Source organism: Jaculus jaculus, chromosome 10 (genome assembly GCF_020740685.1).
Source record: "Jaculus jaculus isolate mJacJac1 chromosome 10, mJacJac1.mat.Y.cur, whole genome shotgun sequence".
Classification (NCBI taxonomy): domain Eukaryota; kingdom Metazoa; phylum Chordata; class Mammalia; order Rodentia; family Dipodidae; genus Jaculus; species Jaculus jaculus.
This window is the reverse complement of record NC_059111.1, coordinates 11,380,001-11,399,598: the sequence shown is the minus strand read 5'-3', so window position 1 is coordinate 11,399,598 and position 19,598 is coordinate 11,380,001. Positions and strand designations below refer to the sequence as shown.

Here is a 19,598-nt window from a genome sequence, read left to right as displayed (position 1 = left end):
GCTTGTCTGCACAGTAAGCCCACTAGGTAGCTGCAGTTTCCCTGTTTCACAGAGCAGGAAACTCAGGCACAGAAACATTGAGGACCTACAGCAAGTAAGTGGTGGAGCTAGAGTTTAAACCAGTGGCCACCTTATTCTTGCTGCTTTCATTGTATGCAAGGTATTGTACCCAACACTGTTCCATCATTTCTTGTAAAATTCTCATGTCAGTCTTTAAGAACAATCTCAAATAAATAAAGTTACTTACCCAACGGCATGTGATATCTGAACCATTTATCCTGTTTTGTGGTTCTCTCCCATGTTTCAGCCAAGATCTTTAACAGCAGAGTGGTTTGTGCGGGGTCTCTTTTCCCACTCCCCAGCACCCACATAAGCAGGAATAATGTGCTGGAATGAAAGCAGGTGGCAGAAGCAGCAGCACAAGCAAGAGAAGCCTGATCGGTTCCACATTAGCCTGATGACAGGAGTGAGAGCCTTCACTTACAGTTCGGGGACCATCAGTGAGAAGTGGGATGACAGTGAACCTGAAATAAAGGCCATTGAAATAAGACTGGTTTTCAAGGGACAGTGTTTTCTTACCGTCTTTCCCCCTCACCTGAGAGGATGTGGTTATTTGAGTAACTTCAAACCATTGATCAAAGCCATGAAGAAATTTCTAGAGGGAAGTGTGATTATTTATAGTTTCTGGTACCCACTCTTGGTTTTCTTTTCAGAATTTATTTATGTATTGTTTTATTTGTTTGTTTGATTGCTTTTTGAGGTAGGATCTCAGTGTAGCCCAGGCTGACCTGGAACTCAATCTGTAGTCCCAGGTTGGTCTTGAAATCACAGTGATCCTCCTACGATTGCTTCATAAGTACTGGGATTAATGGTGTGTGCCACTACACCCGGCTGTACAGTTATTTTCCAACATTGTACTGCCTGCATTTGAAATATAAGTCTATATCTAGGACAAACATGGATAAAGACAAGGAAGTCCACAAACCCTAACTTAACTTTTGTTTAAGTCATGTTGCAGTATTTCCACCCATAAAAATGAGTAACTATGAACCGGGCGTGGTGGCTCACGCCTTTAATCCCAGCACTAGGGAGGCAGAGGTAGGAGGATGGCTGTGAGTTCAAGGCAACCCTGAAACTACAGAGTGAATTCCAGGATAGCCTGGGCTAGAGTGAGACCTTACCTCAAAAAAAGAAAGAAAAAATAAAGTAATTATGACATACTAAGTAAGGGGTTTATGAGGATTAAATTTAAACACATGCATGCAATGTGACACAAAATAGACCCTTAGTATAAGAAGAATTATTGCCAGGTGTGGTGGTGCATGTATTTAATTCCAACACTTGGGCAGCAGAGGTAAGAAGATTGCTGTGAATTTGAAGCCATTTTGAGACTACATAGTGAATTCCAGGTCAGCCTTGGCTAGAGTGAAACCCTTCCTTAAAAAAAAAAGTTACTATCATCATTGCATGATTATGTCATGGAATTAAGTGTTCTCACACTTATCTAAAGTAGAACAGTGACCCTTTGGCCCAAGCAAACAAACATTTAAGACCCCTACCTTGCTAATACCTAAACTTGGGGTTAAATCTCCCTCAGTGACCTGCTGTGGTGATGGCAGGAGCCTCCTCTTGCCATGGTGCCTGTCACATTCTGTCTTTCTATTTCAGGTGGTTAGCTCAACCAATGGTGAGCTCAACGTTGATGACCCTACCGGAGCCCACTCCAGTGCGCCAATTACAGCTCATGCCGAGGTGGAGGTAGTGGAGGAAGCTAAGTAAGTTCATCTTTCAAAGGGATTCTTGAGGAACGGGCCTGAGAAAGATTTTCTGTCACCTATTTGCGTGCTGCCCATCTCAGAGTGGATTCTTCATGCTTGTGCCCACAGCTTTCTTCTGTTGACCATTTTATTTCTTGCATGGTCCATTAAGGCTGCTGCCACCCTTGAGCTGGGATTGCTGAAAACAGTTTCATTTTTCTAGTCTACCTGGGGCAAAAGACATTGTGAACTGAAAGAATCATGTTACAGGGGCTATAAGAGGCAGTGGCTATGAGATTCTTGTTCCCTAAGACTTACAGAGAAGAACAAACTACTATTAATCATGGACCGTGTTGTATGGTATGACATTTCTGGTTATCTAGTAACTTTGGATGTATGGTCCTAAAACCCTAGTAACTTGTTCTGATTTGCTCTCTCTCAGATGATTCTGAACTTAAAAAGACTAAATAAGTCAGGCAAGAACAAAGTCATGCTTGTAGGAGAATCTTAGAAAGGAAAAAAGTGACCCTAATCCCAAGAAGGCAGGAGGGGCTCCTCAGTCCTTTTGTGCTTCTCATGCATGTACATGTGTACCCGGCCCCTTGGTGCTCTGCATGGTCTGTGTTTAAAGTTAAGAGTCTGGGGTGGAAGGTGAATAATTGCTGTTTCTGCTGCAAAAACAGCATCTCTATCACTTGTTTTCATTTTTCCCTGTAAAGTCATCCATATTTAAACTCCAAGAAAATATCAGGTAGGGAAAGATAGATAATCATAAATCAGCAACTTCTGCCAGCCCTGACATGGGGACCTTTTAAGCTCTTTGAGAGCATTCATGATGTCCAGTAGCTTGTTCTTGGGAGCAGTTAATGTTTATAGCTAGTGTGTCCTAGGGGATTTCTTGAACATTCAGATAGTCTAAACCCAAACCACGACACACTGACCCCTCGGGCATCACTGAAGGTCACTAAGAACTACATCCTGCCTTACAGATGGATTCTTGGCATAGTTGTACTCATGCCCATCTATTTGGCGCCCTCACTTGGCCTTCAGATATCTTTTCCTAATAGATAACAAGGCAGGTGAGGATGGCTTGAACTCTGCTAGTGGACAGCTTCAGATGCTTTCCTCCTGCTAGTAAATGAGGCAGGGAAGAGGGACAAGGGTGCCAGCAGCAGGAGACATGTTTCCCATTCTCAAGGACTCTTAACGGTGCTCACAGTTCTATAGGTGGGTTTTTTTTTTTTTTTTTGGTCTTCAATAAACGATGTAATATTCCTACCCTCTGGGCTGCCAACAGTGGCTGCACTTTGGCGTGACTGGGACTGTGTTAGAATGCCCATGCCTGACCCTAGAGCTACTCATTTATTTTGGTATCAGACCTGTGGGTCAACAATCTAAAGTTTAGGCAATTCTGTTGTACAGCCAGACTAGAAGCTGCTGCACTCTGCATGCTTTGGTCTTGAAAGGTAGCCATGCCTGTTGCAATCCTGCCCCACTGTCAGTTCATACATGTGGCATTATATTTTAGACATCCAGCTCTGGGTTTAAAGGTACACTTCAAAGACCAAGAACATGTAGACTTTAGTTTTAGGTCCTATAGATGTTTATTTTTTTTTGGAACCATTCATTTCATTTCATCTTGGTAAATGTATACACTGTGTGTGTGTGTGTGTGTGTGTGTGTGTGTGTGTGTGTGTGCTGTTTGTGTCCTTTGTGAAAGTTAAGGGGCCATTCATACAGATACTTCATTCCACTCTACTCTGTTCTGGCATAACTTAAAGTCTAGAATGTTAGGAGTAGTTCAAGTCTTCCGTTTAGCAAAAAACCAAAAACCAAAAGCCAAAAAAAACGATTTGGGCCTTCTGAAAGGTATGGAAACCAAAAGGGGGCTAATGTATTTGACCAAACATCATCTAAATCTATGCGTAGGACATTTTTGTGGGCTCATTCTGCTAGTGCTTTCATGAATTACTAATCCATCTTGCATAGGGGACTGTCAGGCCCAGCCATGTGTGTGTGGCATAAGGCTTTCCTTATGTGGGAAAAGGGGGTGAGGAATGAGTAGTCGTTCATGGGAAGAAGGCACACCTAGAGAGGCATGAGGCATCCTAAACAACCCCTCACGGCATGCACCATTCGTCCCTGCAGCCTGTCTCTGGGGTAAGGAGGCTGCTACCTACATTGCACTTCACTCAGGGATGAGGAACATGAAACCTTGGCTATCAAGCTTTGCATAGTGGGTTCCTTGCCCAGCTTGTTTTGTGTAAAGTGAGATTGAAATCACAGGATATTGGTTTTTGTTCATTGTACAAAATGAGCACTAAGTGCCTTCCCTTTTTTCTAGCTGCAAGGCACGAGTCTCTAAGTTTGGTTGGAAGAGTGTTGAGGGTAGGCATCTTTTTGAATGACTTTTGTACAGTGAGAACATATGAATTCTTGGTTATCTAGACTTTAGCTGTAATGTTATGAATGTGGTTCTTTCTTATGCTTGATGAGAATTTGGAAGAGTAGACTTTAGACTCTTCTTTGGCAGTTACATTCAGAACAATAACCTTCTTCCCCCTGGGTCATCTTTTGATAAGATAAAGTAAGTGCCTCTTAAACCTTTCTCCCTCTAAATGCTAGCTGTTTTGTTGGCTCATTTGATTTAGAGAAAGTAACGGACTTCTTTTTCCCTTAGAATATGAAAGTTAACTCAAAAATGCTCAAGACCCGGTGTGGATACCAAATGTCTTGGCCTTGGTACCTCACTTAGTTCTTGAAGGCAAGCTCATTTGCTCCTCCCCTGCAGCCTTCCCAGGAATTACCCAGGAAAGCCCACTCTGAGGTGCCGACTCTGCTTAGCCTTCTCCCTGAGAACCAGCTCCCACCTAGAGGTTTCTGTCAGACTCCTGCTCCTCCACTTTAATGTGTGGACCAAATGGTCTGCTTTCCCTGCCTCTACAGAAACTATACACAGACACATAGTGCATGTTTGCATGGCTCACAGGGAGTCGCTTCCATCTCACCTCTGTGGACTAATATCTCTCTCTTCTTTCTTCTTTTCTATGTTTTTTTTTTCTTTACATATTCTGTAGCTGCCTGAAAATGCTCAACCTGTGGTGAGTCCCTCTCTCCTGTCCACATGCAAGGGGAGTGGACCAGATTAGGCTGGGATTGGCAGAGACATACAAAATGCCTTATAAATGGCTTCTGTGTTGATGCCATGGCCACCTAGACTGGGGAAGTAGATCCACGAAGTGGGGTTGGGGCAGTGCTGTACCCAGAAATGAATGTATTCTTTCCTTTCCAACCCACCTCATTTATCGCTGCTTCCTCCTGCCAGTACAGTATCCCACAGTATTCAAACTGACCTCTTTGTAGCTGAGTGATTTTCTCCCCAAGTACTATGGCTAGATACTATCAGTGGAAAGGGACTGAGGTAAAGAGGACAGGGTTTTAGTTGTCAGCTGCATTTCTTCACAACCAGAAAGACAAGGTTGCCAGACACTTATCTTCTGCAACTTGGTCTCTAATTTGGAAATCAACTATTTTGAAAAAATCTTTCTGACTGAGTTCTTCATCTATAGAGTAAGAGTCTCTCAAAAAAGAGATCTCATTGGGGAGAAAATGGACATTTTGTGTTTACTGGGAGGTTATTTTGTTTTTCATTAAATATTTTTTATTCTTTGAAGAGAAGGTAGTGGGCCAAGGACTGACTTGGCTTATGGAGGTATAAAAACCAATCTTCTCTATTCCTTGAATGCATTCTTGGGACAACCAGGGGAAATAAGAAAGGAAAAGCCCTAGGTAATTTACATTGTTGATGAATTATAACTGTCCCCACTGTCTGCACATGGAAGGTCATGTTCTGCACTGAGATAATGGCCTGCTGGACGCTACCTCCCTCCCCCTCACCCCCAGGTAGGATTTCACGCTAGCTCCGGCTGATGTGGGCTACCTCATTTTGAAAGCCAAATTGCCTATGAGGGGTTCCCTAGGAGAAAACTTGTATTAAAAACAATTGGATTTTATGGAGGTAGGAATTGTAATCTTAAGATTTCAAAGAGTGTATTTGGCCTATTCATTTGCAAGTATGTGTCTGTGTAATCTGACATTGTCATGGTCTATTTCTTTTTCTGTGAGGTGTCAGTCACATGATCCCAGTTACAAATACTTGAGGACCTACTATGCTTATCCAAACTTGTACTATTTAACTCATGGAAATGGGCTGCCCAAGAGTTTAAGTGACGTATAGCTGGGAAGATAAGGCACACACATGTGGAAGACATTAATTCTCCAGGATTCTTATGTTAGCATTCCCAGAAGACTGAGCGGTGAGAGGTCAGTGAGTGGTCAAGGAAGACTTCTTGGACACACCCAAACCTGAGCTAAATATTAGAGCAAAGGAGGAATGCACAAGTATGATACAGAAGAGAGACAGCAAGGAAGTAGCTGACATGGTAAGGGAATGATGTGGGAAGGGATTGCGTCAGAGGCCTGTGGGAGGAGCACTTGATGGCTGGTGAGAAATCCTGGACCAGATTTGATTCTGGCTTGTTCAGAACTTACGCTCATTCCAAGAATGGCTGGAAGGAACCTAAGGCACCCCGCAGTCAGTCAGTTACCTTTGTTCTGTTCTGAGGGGCTTAGTCAGTGTGCTTGATCTAGAGGGTAGCCAGGGGTGGTAGATCCTCTTGCTCTGGTAGTCACCACAGAAACTGGACCTGCATATTGCAGAGCCTGCTTCCTTGTTGGTAGAATTATTAAAAGCATCCACTGGGCTGGGGGTGTAGCTCATTGGTAAGGAGCTTATTTAGCATACACAAGGTCCTAGATTCAATCTTTAGTACCACCATACCACAAAAAAAAAAAAAAAAAAAGAGCCAGATATGGTGGCACAGCAGTCTGGAGGCAGAGATAGGAGGATCACCATGACTTCTAGGCCACCTTGAGACTACATAGTGAATGCCAGGTCCAGAGTGAAACCCTGCCTCAGAAAACCAAACAAAAAGAAAACAATAACAAAAAGCTTCTACTATTGCTGAAGATTTTTACTAACTAGCAAATGTCAACTTAAAATTAAGGTAATTTATCTTAATACATTAGGTTATAATATACTGATAAGCAGATGTTTTTATTTAGTTATTTAGTTTTACTTACCCTGGATTAAGTAAAAGAGAAGTCATTGAGCCAGGTGTGGTGGCACACTTCTTTAATCCCAATGGTCCCAGGCAGCAGTAGGATCACTGTAAGTTCAAGGTCAACCTGGGACTACAGAGTGAGACCCTACCTCAAAAGAGAAGGGAGCTGGAAGGATGGCTTAGTGGCTAAGGCGTTTGCATGCAAAGCCAAAGGACCCAGGTTTGATTCTCCAGGACCCACATTAGCCATATACATAAGGGGGTGCACATGCCTGGAGTTCATCTGCAGTGGCTAGAGGCCCTGGTGTGCCCATTCTCTCTCTCTTTCTCTCCCTCCCTCCCCCTCTTTCTCTGTCAAATAAATAAATAAAATATTAAAAAAAAAGAAAGAAAAAAAGAGAGAGAGAAGTCAATGGACTGTTTGAAGCCAGTAGACTTCTAAACGCAGAAATTGAACTGGAGATATGGCTTAGTGCTTAAGGTATGTGCCTATGAAGCCAAAGGGCCAAGGTTCAATTCCCTAGTACCCATTTTAGCCAGATGCACAAGGGGGTCCATGCACCTGAGGTTTGTTTGCAGTGGCTAGAGACCCTGGTGAACCCAACTCTCTGTCTGTCTCATCTCTCCCTCCTTCCCTCCCTCCCTCCTTTGCTCTCTGCTTACAAATAAATAACACAGAAACCAGCTGGGCTTGGTGGATCACACCTATAATCCCAGCACTCAGGAGGCTGAGGTAGGAGAATCACCATGACTTTGAGGCCAACCTGGGTAGAGTGTAACCCTCTCTCAAAAAAAGAGAAAAATAATGGCTGGGGAGGTAGCTTAGCAGTTAAGGCCTTTACCTGCAAAGCCAAAAGACCCAGGTTTGATTCCCTAGGACCCACAAAAGCCAGATGCACAAGGTGGCAAATGCATCTGGAGTTGTTTGTAGCGGCTGGAGGCTCTGGCATGCCCATTCTCTCTCTCAAAATAAATAAAAATAAATAAATAACTTTCAAAAAGAAGACAAAAATAAACCGGTCATGGTGGCACATACCTTTAATCCCAGCACTTGGGAGGCAGAGGTAGGTGGATCGTCATGAGTTTGAGGCCACCCTGTGACTACCTAGTGAATTCCAGGTCAGCCTGGGATAGAGTGAGACCCTACCTTGAAAAATTTAAAAAAAAAAAAAAGGAGGATAGAGTGATGGCTTAGTGATGCAGGCCCTTGTGTGCAAAGCCAAACTTCTGTGTCCCAAGTGGTGGGATTAAAGGCATGTGCCACCAGGCCTGGCTCCACTCTCCCTCTCTCTAAAATAAAAATTAAAAAAAAAATTAAAAAATTAAAGTAATGGGGGGATGGGAAGATGGCTGAATAGTTAAAGGTACTTATTTGCAAAGCCTGTTGGCCCAGGTTAAATTCCCAAGCCACCCACATAAATTGGATGCAGAAAGTTATGTTAGGAGGGGGTGTAGCTCAGGCATAGATCATTTGACTGCAAAAACTTGTCTGTCTGGTGTTTGTTTGCAATGTCAAGAGGTCACAGCATGCCCATACACACACGTGAACACAAGTAAATAATATTTTTAATCTTGAAAAAAAGTTAGACAGGCTAGAGACATGACTTAGTGGTTAAGGCACTTGCCTATAAAGCCTAAGGACCCATATTCAACTGTCCATATCCTGTGTAAGCCATACGTATAAGGTGATGCAAGCACACGCAAGGTTGCACATGTGCACAAGTTGGCACACACATCTGGAGTTGAATGCAGTGGCTGGAGGCCCTGGTGTGCCAATTCTGTCTCTCCTTTCTCATTTAAAAAAAAAAAAAAGCCAGGAATGGTGGTGCACGCCTTTAATCCCAGCACTCAGAAGGCAGAGGTAGAAGGATCGTTGTGAGTTCAAGGCCACCCTGAGACTACATAGTGAATTCCAGGTCAGCCTGAGCTAGAGTGAGACTCTACCTCGAAAAACAGACAAACAAACAAAAAAGCTGGGGAGATGGCTCAGCAGTTAAGATACTTACCTGCAAAGCCAAAAACTTGGGTTTGACTCCCCAGTGCCCATGCTAGATGCACAGAATGGCACATGCATTTAAAGTTTGTTTGCAGTGGCTAGAGCCCTGGTGTGCCCATTCTTTCTGTCTATATTTCTAACACCCCCCCCCCGTGCTTGAAGATAACTAAATAAAAATATTTTTTTAAAAAAGTTAGGAAGGCAGATGCATAGAGTGTACATGCATCCCAGCACTCGGAGGCAGAGGTAGGATTGCTGTGAGTTTGAGGCCATGCTGAGAAGGTCAGCCTGGGCTGGGATAGAATGAGACCCTACCTCGAAAAATAGAAAAGCAACAAAAAACAAAAACAAAAAGTTAGAAATGGCAGGCTAGGAAGATTGCTCATTGGATGTGCTCAATGCAAGCCTGAATTTGGACCTTCAGACCCCATGATCCAAACAGAAGCTGTGGATCGCTGTGAGTTTAAGGACAGCCTGAGACTCCATAGTGAATTCCAGGTCAGCATGAGCTGGAGTGAGACCCTACCTCAAAAAAGAAAAAAAAAAACTAGAAAAAGAAATTCATATGTGTTTTGGGCTGGAGAAATGGCTCAGCAGCTAAAAAACTTGCCAGTAAAGCCTAATAGCCTGAGTTTGATTCCCTAGTACCCACATAAAAGCCTGATGAACAGAGTGGCCCATAGATCTGGAGTTTGTTTGCAGTGGCTACAGGCTCTGGCATGCCCGTTCTCTTCCCCTCCCCTCTCGGGATGTGGTGATGCATGCCTTTAATCCCAGAATTTGGAAGGCTGAGATAGGAGGATCACTGTAAGTTCAAGGCCAACCTGAGACAACATTCCAAGCTAACCTGGGCTAGAGCAAGACTTTTTACCTAAAAAAATTTTTTTTAATATCCATGTTTAATTCATATAGTTATGGTTAAAACTCATCATTGACTATGCAAATGTTGATTGCTTCCTTCTAAGAAACTTTCTTAAGCTGGGCATAGTGACATAGGTCTGTAAGACTAGCACTCTGGGAAGCTGAGTCAGGAAGATTCCAAGTTCAAGGCCAATCTTGGCTACATAATGAGACTCTGCCAAGGGAGGAAGAAAAAGAAGGGGGTGTGTGTCTAATTGATGCTTGCTTGTCTCATGTAGCCCAGGCTGATCCAGGCCAAGGATACTGATCCTCCTGCCTCTACTTCTCAAGTTCTTAGATTACAGTGTATACCACCACACCTGTTTTGTTTTGTTTTTTTTTATGCAGTTCTGGAGACCGAACCCAAGGCTTCATGAAGCATGCTAGACAAATACTCTACCAAATGAGCTGTAACCCCAACAAGTTAATTAAGTACTAAGGAGCACATGCTTTGGCCAACTTCCTTTCCGTTATTGTTTTTTCTGAAGTTTTAACAATACAAACATTGGATATAGTAATATTAAGGAGTCTAAAAGGAAAGTGAGTCTTAGCTATACTATATAACATGAATTTTCTGTGTACTAAAGGAAGGATTAGGAAAGAGACTTAAACATAATTTTCTCAAAAAAGCTTTCTTCCAAGAGTCAAGCAAGTCTGAGCTACTCTTACGAGTTCACTCTCCTCCATTATCTGACATCTTGGATTCATCTGCCACCTTCTGCCCCTCACATTGTCATTTTCCATGTGTCATTTCTCTGGAAAGAACATATCATTTGCACCAACCTTACTAGAGCCCTCATCACCCCCTTCTGAATTGCCTAAGCAGCAGCCTCACTTCCTAATCCAAAGTCCGGGCTGAGGTGGGAGCCCTCAGGTTTGGGGGTGGGGTGCATGTTAGCATTGTGAATATTCTGTTGGTAATTCCTCATGCTTCAGTCAGGCCCCAGCCTTAAACAGACCAGTTCCTGACCCTACCTAGAATGGCACAGCAGTTTCAGGGAGCTAATTGAGATTTCCTGGTAACAATTTCCTGAGTATTAGCTCCTGGGCTAGGGCACTGGTCCCCTTAGAATGAGAGGGGCCTGTGCTGATGTCGGGGATTGAGGTTCATACATGAGTCAGAGCTCCTGCTTACTACAGGTGTCTGCGTGGGGACAGGCACATTGTAGAGAGAACCATTAACCCTTGGTTGGTAGCAATATGAGACTCCCGGGGCTCTAGATTTCAGACTTCCTCTAAGAGAGTTGCATTAAACAGTTTGCCCTCAGTGTCAAGGGGTAGACGGTACAGGCTACTTCTGTGGAGCCCTAAGCACCACCAGAGCCTGGTGCTAGACAAAAATAGAGCTGAATGTTAGGCAAGGAAAGAAGTCTTCTTCATCTCCCTTCTAGAAATGCCCATTTCAGTCGTCCTAGCCCATAACATTGTGGTAATTAGGTTGGATGGCTGTACACCGAAGCAGCTCTTTCCCTTGGCTTTGCTAGTAGGCAGTGTCCACGCCTCCAGCGTGTGCACTGTAGACGGTGAACAGCCCTGTGGGTGGGTGCCAGTGGGGAAATGTCCCACATCCTTCAGTAAGTAGAAGCAGGCAGGATTCTGCTGGAAGCTGATGGCTGCTATCACTGACTTGCAATGTTCCTTGTGCTCTAGGTGCTGCTGCTTCTTTAAGAGGAAAAGGAAGAAGACTGCTCAGCGTCACAAGTGACCAGTGCCTCCCAGGAGTCCTCAGGCCCTGGGGACTCTGGCTCCAATTGCACCTGCAGCTCCTGCCATTTCTCACTGGAAAAGACTCCTCTGTGGGGGAGGGTGGAGATCCAAACCAAAAAGAAGAAAACAGATGCCCCCAGAAGGAGCCAGTGTGGGTGGCCAGGGCCCAGTGGGTCAGTGGCAGTCCCCACCTGTCTGATGCTCTGAGCAGGTCCCAGAGCTGCTGCTTCTCCACTGCTTGCCCTTGGGGCTGCCTGGTTGACCTTCCTTCCCATTGTTTACAGTGAAGGTGTCATTCACAAAACTCAAGGACTACTATTCTCTTCCTCCTCTTTCTTTACTCCTGGTTTTTGCCCCACCCTCATCCCACTCCAGCTACTGAGCTAAAGGCTTTGTTACAGAAGGGGCTCAGGAGGCTGGCAGTGCTGCCACGAAGGTAAGAGGAAGACGGCAGTCCTGGACTGGAGAACTTCTCCCTCCCAGGTGTGCCTGGCAGTACGGCTTCCTCTCCCTCTCCCTCTGTGCCTGGATGGCCCAGTAGGCCACAAGTTCAGGTTCCTTCCTTCCTCCCTTCTGTGAAGTTACACTGTAGGACACAAGCTGGAGAAGTCCGCGGTCTGCTGTCCCTGTGTGTCGGCGTTCTTTGCTCTCCTGACAAGTGAATTCCTTTCTCAAGGTGGTAGCAGGACTTACAGGTGGTTCTGAGCAAAGGAGAGAAAGCTGGTTTTATTGCACTTTTAATTTTTTTTAAACAACATGGCAGATGCATATTGTGTCTGGTTATATTGGGGGCCTACTTTCTTCTTTTTTGAGGGGGATGGGACAACCAAGCCATTCAGAGAGAACATGGGTCCAGAGGACATTCTTGACAGAATGAATTGACTTGCAGCACCCAAGAGAAGATGCCAAACTCTGTGTCATCCCGAGTGAGTGCTCAGGGTGGCAAGTAAACATACTTGAATTTCCATTTGTCTTCTCTGCTGCAGAAGAAAATTCCCACAAGAGCCTCGTGGCCCAGTGAGCCTGCAGTTTGACAGCCCAGCCCTCCAGCATGTGATATGAACACCAAGCCAGACTGTGACCAGGAGGCATTTCATCTCAAGAGGGGAAATGCTTAAAAAAACATGCAAAATGTCTGTTTCCTCCACTGCCAGGAACTTCCTACTAGATAGCCATGTGACTTTCTTTTGACTTGGGGGATAAAATTAGTGATTAAACAGCCACCACCATATTGCCACTGGTGGACACAAAGGGCAGTGCAACTGCCTTCCAACTGCCAGAGAAGCCTCAGGATGCAATATCATAGGGCGGGGAAAGGAGGATCAGTACGTCCTGTGCGTCCCAATAATGAGTTGTTGCATTTGGGCTGGCCTGTCTTATCAGAACACAAGCCTGTGATGGTCCATAGCAGTGGGCTTAGAATTTGGTACATGGGTCTGCAGGGGACAAGAGCGTAAGGCCAGTTGGTGCTGGGATGTTCCAGGGAAAAGGAGACAGTGAAAAACAGGTCTGAACTTGTCTTCTCCACTGAGCGTGAGCCCCTTCAGGCTGAGCTGGCTGTGCGCTAAGCCTGTTCCCCAGTACGCTTCCACCTGCCACCGAGGTGTGTTCACAGGACCTCCCCCAGGAGCATCTGTTCCTCTCTCACAGGTGAACAGTTAGCGAGTGGGTGGGCTCGTTCTTCTCGTGCTGTATTTTCAGATGACTTAGTGGATTTTCCAAACAGTAGCATCTTACTCCAGATGTGACAGGACCAAGAATTATGCACATCAGGGAAAGAAATTTTGTGTCGGGGAGTAGAAAGCTCACCATGCAGGATAATGGCTAATAATTTAGTTTGGGGATTTGTAGAGTGCAGGTATCTTTGCTTATGACTTACATAGGGCTATTTTAGGACTGGAGGATGTGGGGACACTTTCTGGTCATTGGCATTTCTTGACAAGTCCCTTGAGCTACTTACCTTACATGGAAGTAGAAAAGCATCATGTGAGTTGGAATTAGCGGGCTTCCCCTGTCGGACCTTGGGTAGGGTTATCACTTCACTGGCTGCAAATCCACTTAGCATATGTAATGATTGTAATCTGCCATTTCCTTGTAAGAAATGGTCTGTACAACAAACAGTGGCATAGAGAGGCAGTGTCAGCTCCTTCCCATAAGGTCTCTGAATGTTAGTGTTTGCTTCCTTGATATTACCTAGAGGTTAAAGCTCATCACTGAAATTTTACACGGTCCCTTGTTTGGCATTTGGGCAACTCTTAACTTTTCATACAGAAACATTAAATTCCTCATCCTGTATAGAAAATGTCTTTCATAGGAGGGCATGGGGAAATAGTGGCAAAGCCTGGAGCATCCTGGCACTCTACTCCACTAAGTGCCTCCCCCCCCCTCCTCGATAAAGCAAAGGCAGTGGCCAGCCTGGCTGCAGGGTAGGGTGCCCTGCAACTGTGCTTAGGACCTTTTGTCTTAAACAGTTTTGTAGCCTAGCTCTTGAGGGGTTAAAGCTGAGCAGTTGGGGTGGGGGTGGGTCTTTCCTAGTGCACTGTTCCCATCCCACCCCCCAGATCCTTTATGAGACATTGGGTGTTTGTAGACAGGTGAGCCCCAGGTCACCTCAGCATGCAGCATAGTAGGAATCCTTTCAAGGCCATTAGCACTCTTTAAGGGGTCCTAGACCTGAGAGTGTTATGATCATCCTTAAAATTAAAATAGCAAAGAACCAAGTGTCCCAGAAACAATTTGGCCATCATTTAGTTTTGCCAATTAGGGCTCCTCCATGGCATGTCTCAGCCAGATCCTAGGACCCATCTTCCCTGTCCCCAAGGCCATTTGCTCCACCTCACAGTGGGTCGCCTGAGGATTATTTTCTTTGGATGATGCAATCATTTTTACTTAAAGCAAACTCATTTTTGAGGCAGGGTCTCATTCTACCCAAGACTGATCTGGAACTCACTCTAGCCTAGGTTGGCCTCAAACTCATGAGTACTGGAATTAAAGGCACAGGCCACCATCTTTTTATTGAAATACATACTACTCTACATTAGGATTTTCTCTAGTCCTGCCTTCCCCCAGGCATTGCAGTCTGAACACACTGAGGTAAACAGGTCAGGATCACACCAAAGTGTGAATTCTCCACTTGTGACTAGACCACAACTTGTGCCTGGGACATCATGCAGGAGTGGATCTGCTGGGCCACATGCCTTGGCACTTTCCAGAATTCCTGTTCCAGACAGCCCCACAAGGGTGGACTGAGTATCTCAGCAGCTAGTGAGCATATATAACTGCCTTAACATTCTTTTGTTTTGGGTGTGCCTGGGAAGGTGTAAGTCAGGTGACCAGGTAAACCTCCAGTTAAAATATCCTTGGAATAAGAAGCGCACGCCTTTTGTCCTAGCACTTGGGAGGCAGAGGTATGAGGATCGCCATGAGTTTGAGGCCATCCTGAGACTCCATAGTGAATTGTAGGTCAGCCTGGGCTAGAATGAGACCCTACCTCAACCCCCCCCCCAAAAAAAATATATATATGTCCTTGGAATAAACTGCAGGCGATAACAAGCATCCTAAGGTTTCTAGTAGAAGTGTTAATTTCCTGTTCATTCTTCATGAAAGCCAAGTACTGAGAAATAGGTCATGCCTTTAGCCAGAGGGAGCATTCATTTTTTGTAAAGTAACTTGCAGTTCAGAGGAAAAGGATGTCCATAGTGCTTATTCAGTGTTGATTTTCAGTGTTAGTAATTATTATTAATGCCAGAAGTATGCAATGATGGGAATGTGATGTTAAAGTGGTCCTTACTGACCATAGCCTAACTTTTTTAATAATGTAAGAGAGAATCTATTCCCCTCCAAGTGAGCAAGCATGGCTGTATTTCCCAAGAACAGCTTCTCCCACAGAAACCTAGCAGGCATCTCCTCAAAGGAACCTGATCTTTCTTCCTGTGCACCCTTCCCAAGCTCACATGCCTCCTGGGTCCCAGCCACCTCTTCCATGTCCATACTGGAACCAGTTTTCCTTTGTCATTGAGTTGCTGTGACCATGTTGTGTCTGGCATGAGATTCATGCTGGGGCTTGAGTATTTAGACTAGTTTTGCAAGACCATACAGCCAAGATTGCCTTTACCAGGCCACTGCCAGTATCCCACCATTGCCCCGAGGTGGGCGGACGATTTCCAGAGACACTCAGGGATCCAGGATAACTAGGTACCCCATCTGGATTGGTCATGTGGGTGACAGGCACTTAATCTCTGGGGTTCTTAATCTTTCAGACTCCTAGGAAGTCCCATCTAGAGGTTGAAGGCCAGTGACACAGTCTATCCCATGATGGGCTGGTAGGAATCAAATTATAATTCCTTTGAGTTTGTTGGGAGTTTCTATTCATTTCTTTTGGCGGGGGGGGGGGGTTGTTTAAGAAAAAAGAGAGGCAATCATGACCCTTCCATGAGTTTGCCGAATTTTGAGCAGTGTTTTTAACAGCAAATCTTGGGAGTCTGATCCAGTAAACACTCATAAAAATTTTTTTTTCACCTGTTTTGCAGGTGACTAAGTACAAAAGAATAGATTTCTTAATTGCATTCCGTATAGTAAGTAGGTCCCTGAATATAGACAATAGGAGTTGACATACTTTCTCAAAAACCAAATGGGAAGCTGGGTGTGGTGGCTCACGACTTTAATCCCAGGCAGAGTTAGGAGAATCGCCATGAGTTCAAGGCCATCCTGAGACTACATAGTGAATTCCAGGTCAGCCTGTGCTGGAGCATAACTTGAAAAACCAAAAGCAACAACAAAAACAATAACCACCACCACCACCAACAACAAAAAAAACCCAAAAAACTGGAAACCTAGTCTAGTATTTGTAGATCAGCATACCAAGGAGAAAAGTGAACGTGAACTTCATATATCTTGTCTACCAAACTTGACATTATAAAGTAACCTCAGTTGTGTGGATAGGATTTATTTGATTTCTCTTTACGCCTCACTCACTTTTCCGGTGCCATCCCAACCCTTAAGGTCTCAGAGCAGAGGATTATCCATGGTAATAAACAGGGGTGCATTGCAGTCACTGCAGTAACACAACAGGACCACAACCTGAACTGTCCCCAAATCCACCTTCCAGGGTCAGTGAGACTGTTGGTGTTCTTAGGAGCTCCAGACCAAACCCCAGGCCAGCCCTTGCACCGAAGCCTTTAGAAGGCTTACCAATCTGTTAGGAATGTCTCAGGAAAGATGAGTCATTTCTTGGAGGATAAATGTATTTACAGAGGGAGATGTATGATTGCATGTGTGTGTATGCGTGTGCTCATCCGTGTGCATTTCACTTTCAGAGAGTGCAGGCTACTGGGAACCGTGTGTTCTTAGAGGCAAACAAAGTGAGCTTACATGAGAGTCTCAGCAAGCCAGCTCTGAGAACGAACCCTATTTATCAAGCAGAGAAGAGTGACAGCAGAAAAGATACAGAAATGAAACCAAAAATAAAACCGTCCAATGGAAAGGAATGTTGATTCAGCGATTCCCATTGGATATATTACATGCGCTAATTTATTATATTTTGTTTGTTTTCTTTAAGTTGTGCCCATTGTACTCTTCAAAAGATGTTGGGGTGTTGGTTGCATTTTTTTAAAACTAGATAATGTATAAATCAGCTGTGGAAATCAGTTTTTATTCATGTGTGGATGTGTCTATTGTTAAATGCCTTTTTTCTACTTTTTTTTTAAAAAAAAAAAGATGTAATGTTTCATAAACCCTGGCACTGGTAAAAAAAAAAAAAAAAAGCGCAGCTGTGAAAATGAAACTTGTAGTATTTTTAAACATGAATGTCAGTTTCAGGTGTATTTGATACAGTCCCTCCAGGAGAGAGATTTGGACACCATTAGGAAAAACTTCTCTGCAGTGGAAGTAGCCTTCTTTGGAGAAAATGAAAAATGGGTCTGGTTATGTTATCTCAAGAGTGTCCATTTCACAGGGCACCATGAAAAACACAAATGCGATCTTTAAGCATGCCTCTTTCCCAGTTTGGGGAGGGAAGGACTCCGTTCGCACTGTTTTGTATGTCAAATAAAAGGCCCTGCCTCTTGGCTACTTTTACCCGCTCAGTTCATTGGTTGGTTGTTAATTCTGCGGTTCAGCTTTAGAATCTGGATAGGACTCACTCACTTCCTGTGAACATAAAATGATGTCTGTTAGATGTTCTTCGTTCCTTGGGATGAACATTGCCCTTTCCTGTGAGTCAGTTCAAAAGTAAACATTCAGAGCCGCACATGGTGGTCCGTGCCTTTAATCCCAGGCAGAGGTAGGAGGATCAGATGGAGTTAAAGGCCAGACTGAGACTCCATAGTGAATTCGAGGTCAGCCTGGGCTAGAGTGAGACCCTACCTCAAACTGCTCCCCCTCAAAAAAAAAAAAAGCATTCACTCTGGGTGTGGTGGCGCACGCCTTTAATCCTGACACTTGGGAGGCAGAGGTAGGATCACTGGGAGTTCGAGGCCACGCTGAGACTACATAGTGAATTCCAGGTCAGCCTGGGCTAGAGAGAGACCCTACCTCGAAAAACCAAAAATAGTAAACAGCTACACAGAGTGGTGCATGCCTTTTAACTTAGAGGCTGTCATTAGGAGGACCACTGTGACTATGAGGCCAGTCTGGGCTACAGAGTTCCAGGTAGCCTGGGCTCGATTAAGACCCTGCCTCAAAATAAAAAAATGTGTGTGTGTGTGTGTGTTTTTTTTTTTTTTTTCGAGGTAGGGTCTTGCTGTAACACAGGCTAATCTGTAATTCAATATGAGGTCTCAAACTCAAGGCAATCCTCCTACCTCTGCCTCCCTCAGAGCTGGAATTAAAGATGTGTACCATCACACCCAGCAGAAAGCATTTTTAAGATTTGTATATTATCACTCATGTTAGTTCTTGTATGTCTGTGGTTCTCAGATGGTGGAACACCAGGAAGTCTAGCTGTGCTCTGTTGAACAACTGTTGGTAGATATAATTCCATTGTGCTAATGAGGAACACAGACAGAAGATAGAACTGTGATGTGCAATTTAAAATCACTAGTGCGCATAGCAGAATAATTTACTGCCTCTCTGAGCCTGACTGGCTGGCCAGTTCTTTTCTCTCTCTTTTTTTTTTTTTCTCTCAGAGGTAGGGTCTCACTGTAGCCCAGGCAGATCTGGAATTCACTGTGTAGTCCCAGGGTGGCCTGAAACTCACTGTAATCCTCCTGCTTCTGCCCCCTGCATGCCATTGGTGGGATTAAAGAAGTGTGCCACCACACCCAGCTCAAATTGTTTTTTAAATATTTGTATATTTAGTTGAGAGAGGAGGAGGCAGAGAAAGAATGAGAATAGGCACCCCCAGGCCTCCAGCTACTGCAAATGAATTGCAGACACATGCACCACCTTGCACGTCTGCCTTTGCGTAGGTACTGGGTAATTGAACTTGTGTCCTTGGGCTTTGCAGGCAAACACCTTAACCACTAAGCTGTTCCCCAAACTGTTTTTTTGTTTTTAATTATTTTTATTTTTTTATTGCTACGTAATTACTTCCAGCAACTTGGTAGACAGAGGCAGGAAGATTGCAAGTTTGAGGCCACTCTGGGCTCTATCGTAAGACCTTTGTCTCAACAAAAAAAGGTTGTGATAGAGAAGCTTTATATCAAAGGCTTTTTATTCAACTTGTTTTTCCTCTTGAAAATAAGAAAGGAGAGCCGGGTATGGTGGCGCATGCCTTTAATCCCAGCACTCGGGAGGCAGAGGTAGGAGGATCACCAAGAGTTCTAGATCACCCTGAGACTCCATAGTGAATTGCAGGTCAGCCTGGGCTACAGTGAGACCCTACCTCGAAAAACAAAAAAAAAAAAAAAAAAGGATATTTGCATACCACCTTAGTAAGAGACCAATTTGAACACCTGGCTTGATAAGCCCTTTTCCTCAATGGCTGTGGGCAGAGAATGTTGAAGCGGCTACTCCAGTGGGAAAGAGGCGGGGATTTGGGCTATCCAAAGGGTACCTTTGTCAATGTAACATCTGCCTACAACAGCTTCAACCTGGTAGTTTTCTGGATAAAGACAAAACTAGGAAATAGCAAATGTTACTTGTTCTGTATGAGCGAACTCATGCTCTGCAGCCTGA

The 19,598-nt window shown here is 44.4% G+C and overlaps 1 protein-coding gene across 8 annotated transcripts in view; it reads left to right on the top strand.

The window, feature by feature from the left end:
* Csnk1g1 (casein kinase 1 gamma 1) overlaps nt 1–17,566 on the top strand; it is a 129,989-nt gene extending 112,423 nt beyond the window's left edge. For 4 of the 8 annotated variants that reach the window (XM_004662541.2, XM_004662538.2, XM_045160138.1 and 1 more), the window contains 3 exons: nt 1,669–1,775; nt 4,835–4,858; nt 11,427–17,566. In XM_004662541.2, the coding sequence (XP_004662598.1) occupies nt 1,669–1,775; nt 4,835–4,858; nt 11,427–11,481 (186 nt within the window). In that variant the 3' untranslated portion in view covers nt 11,482–17,566. Of the gene's footprint in view, nt 1–307; nt 407–1,668; nt 1,776–4,834; nt 4,859–11,426 lie in introns of those variants that run through there. The other 4 variants (XM_004662540.3, XM_004662537.2, XR_006639296.1 and 1 more) reach the window with 3 other exon arrangements.
* Nucleotides 17,567–19,598: the final 2,032 nt, after the last annotated feature.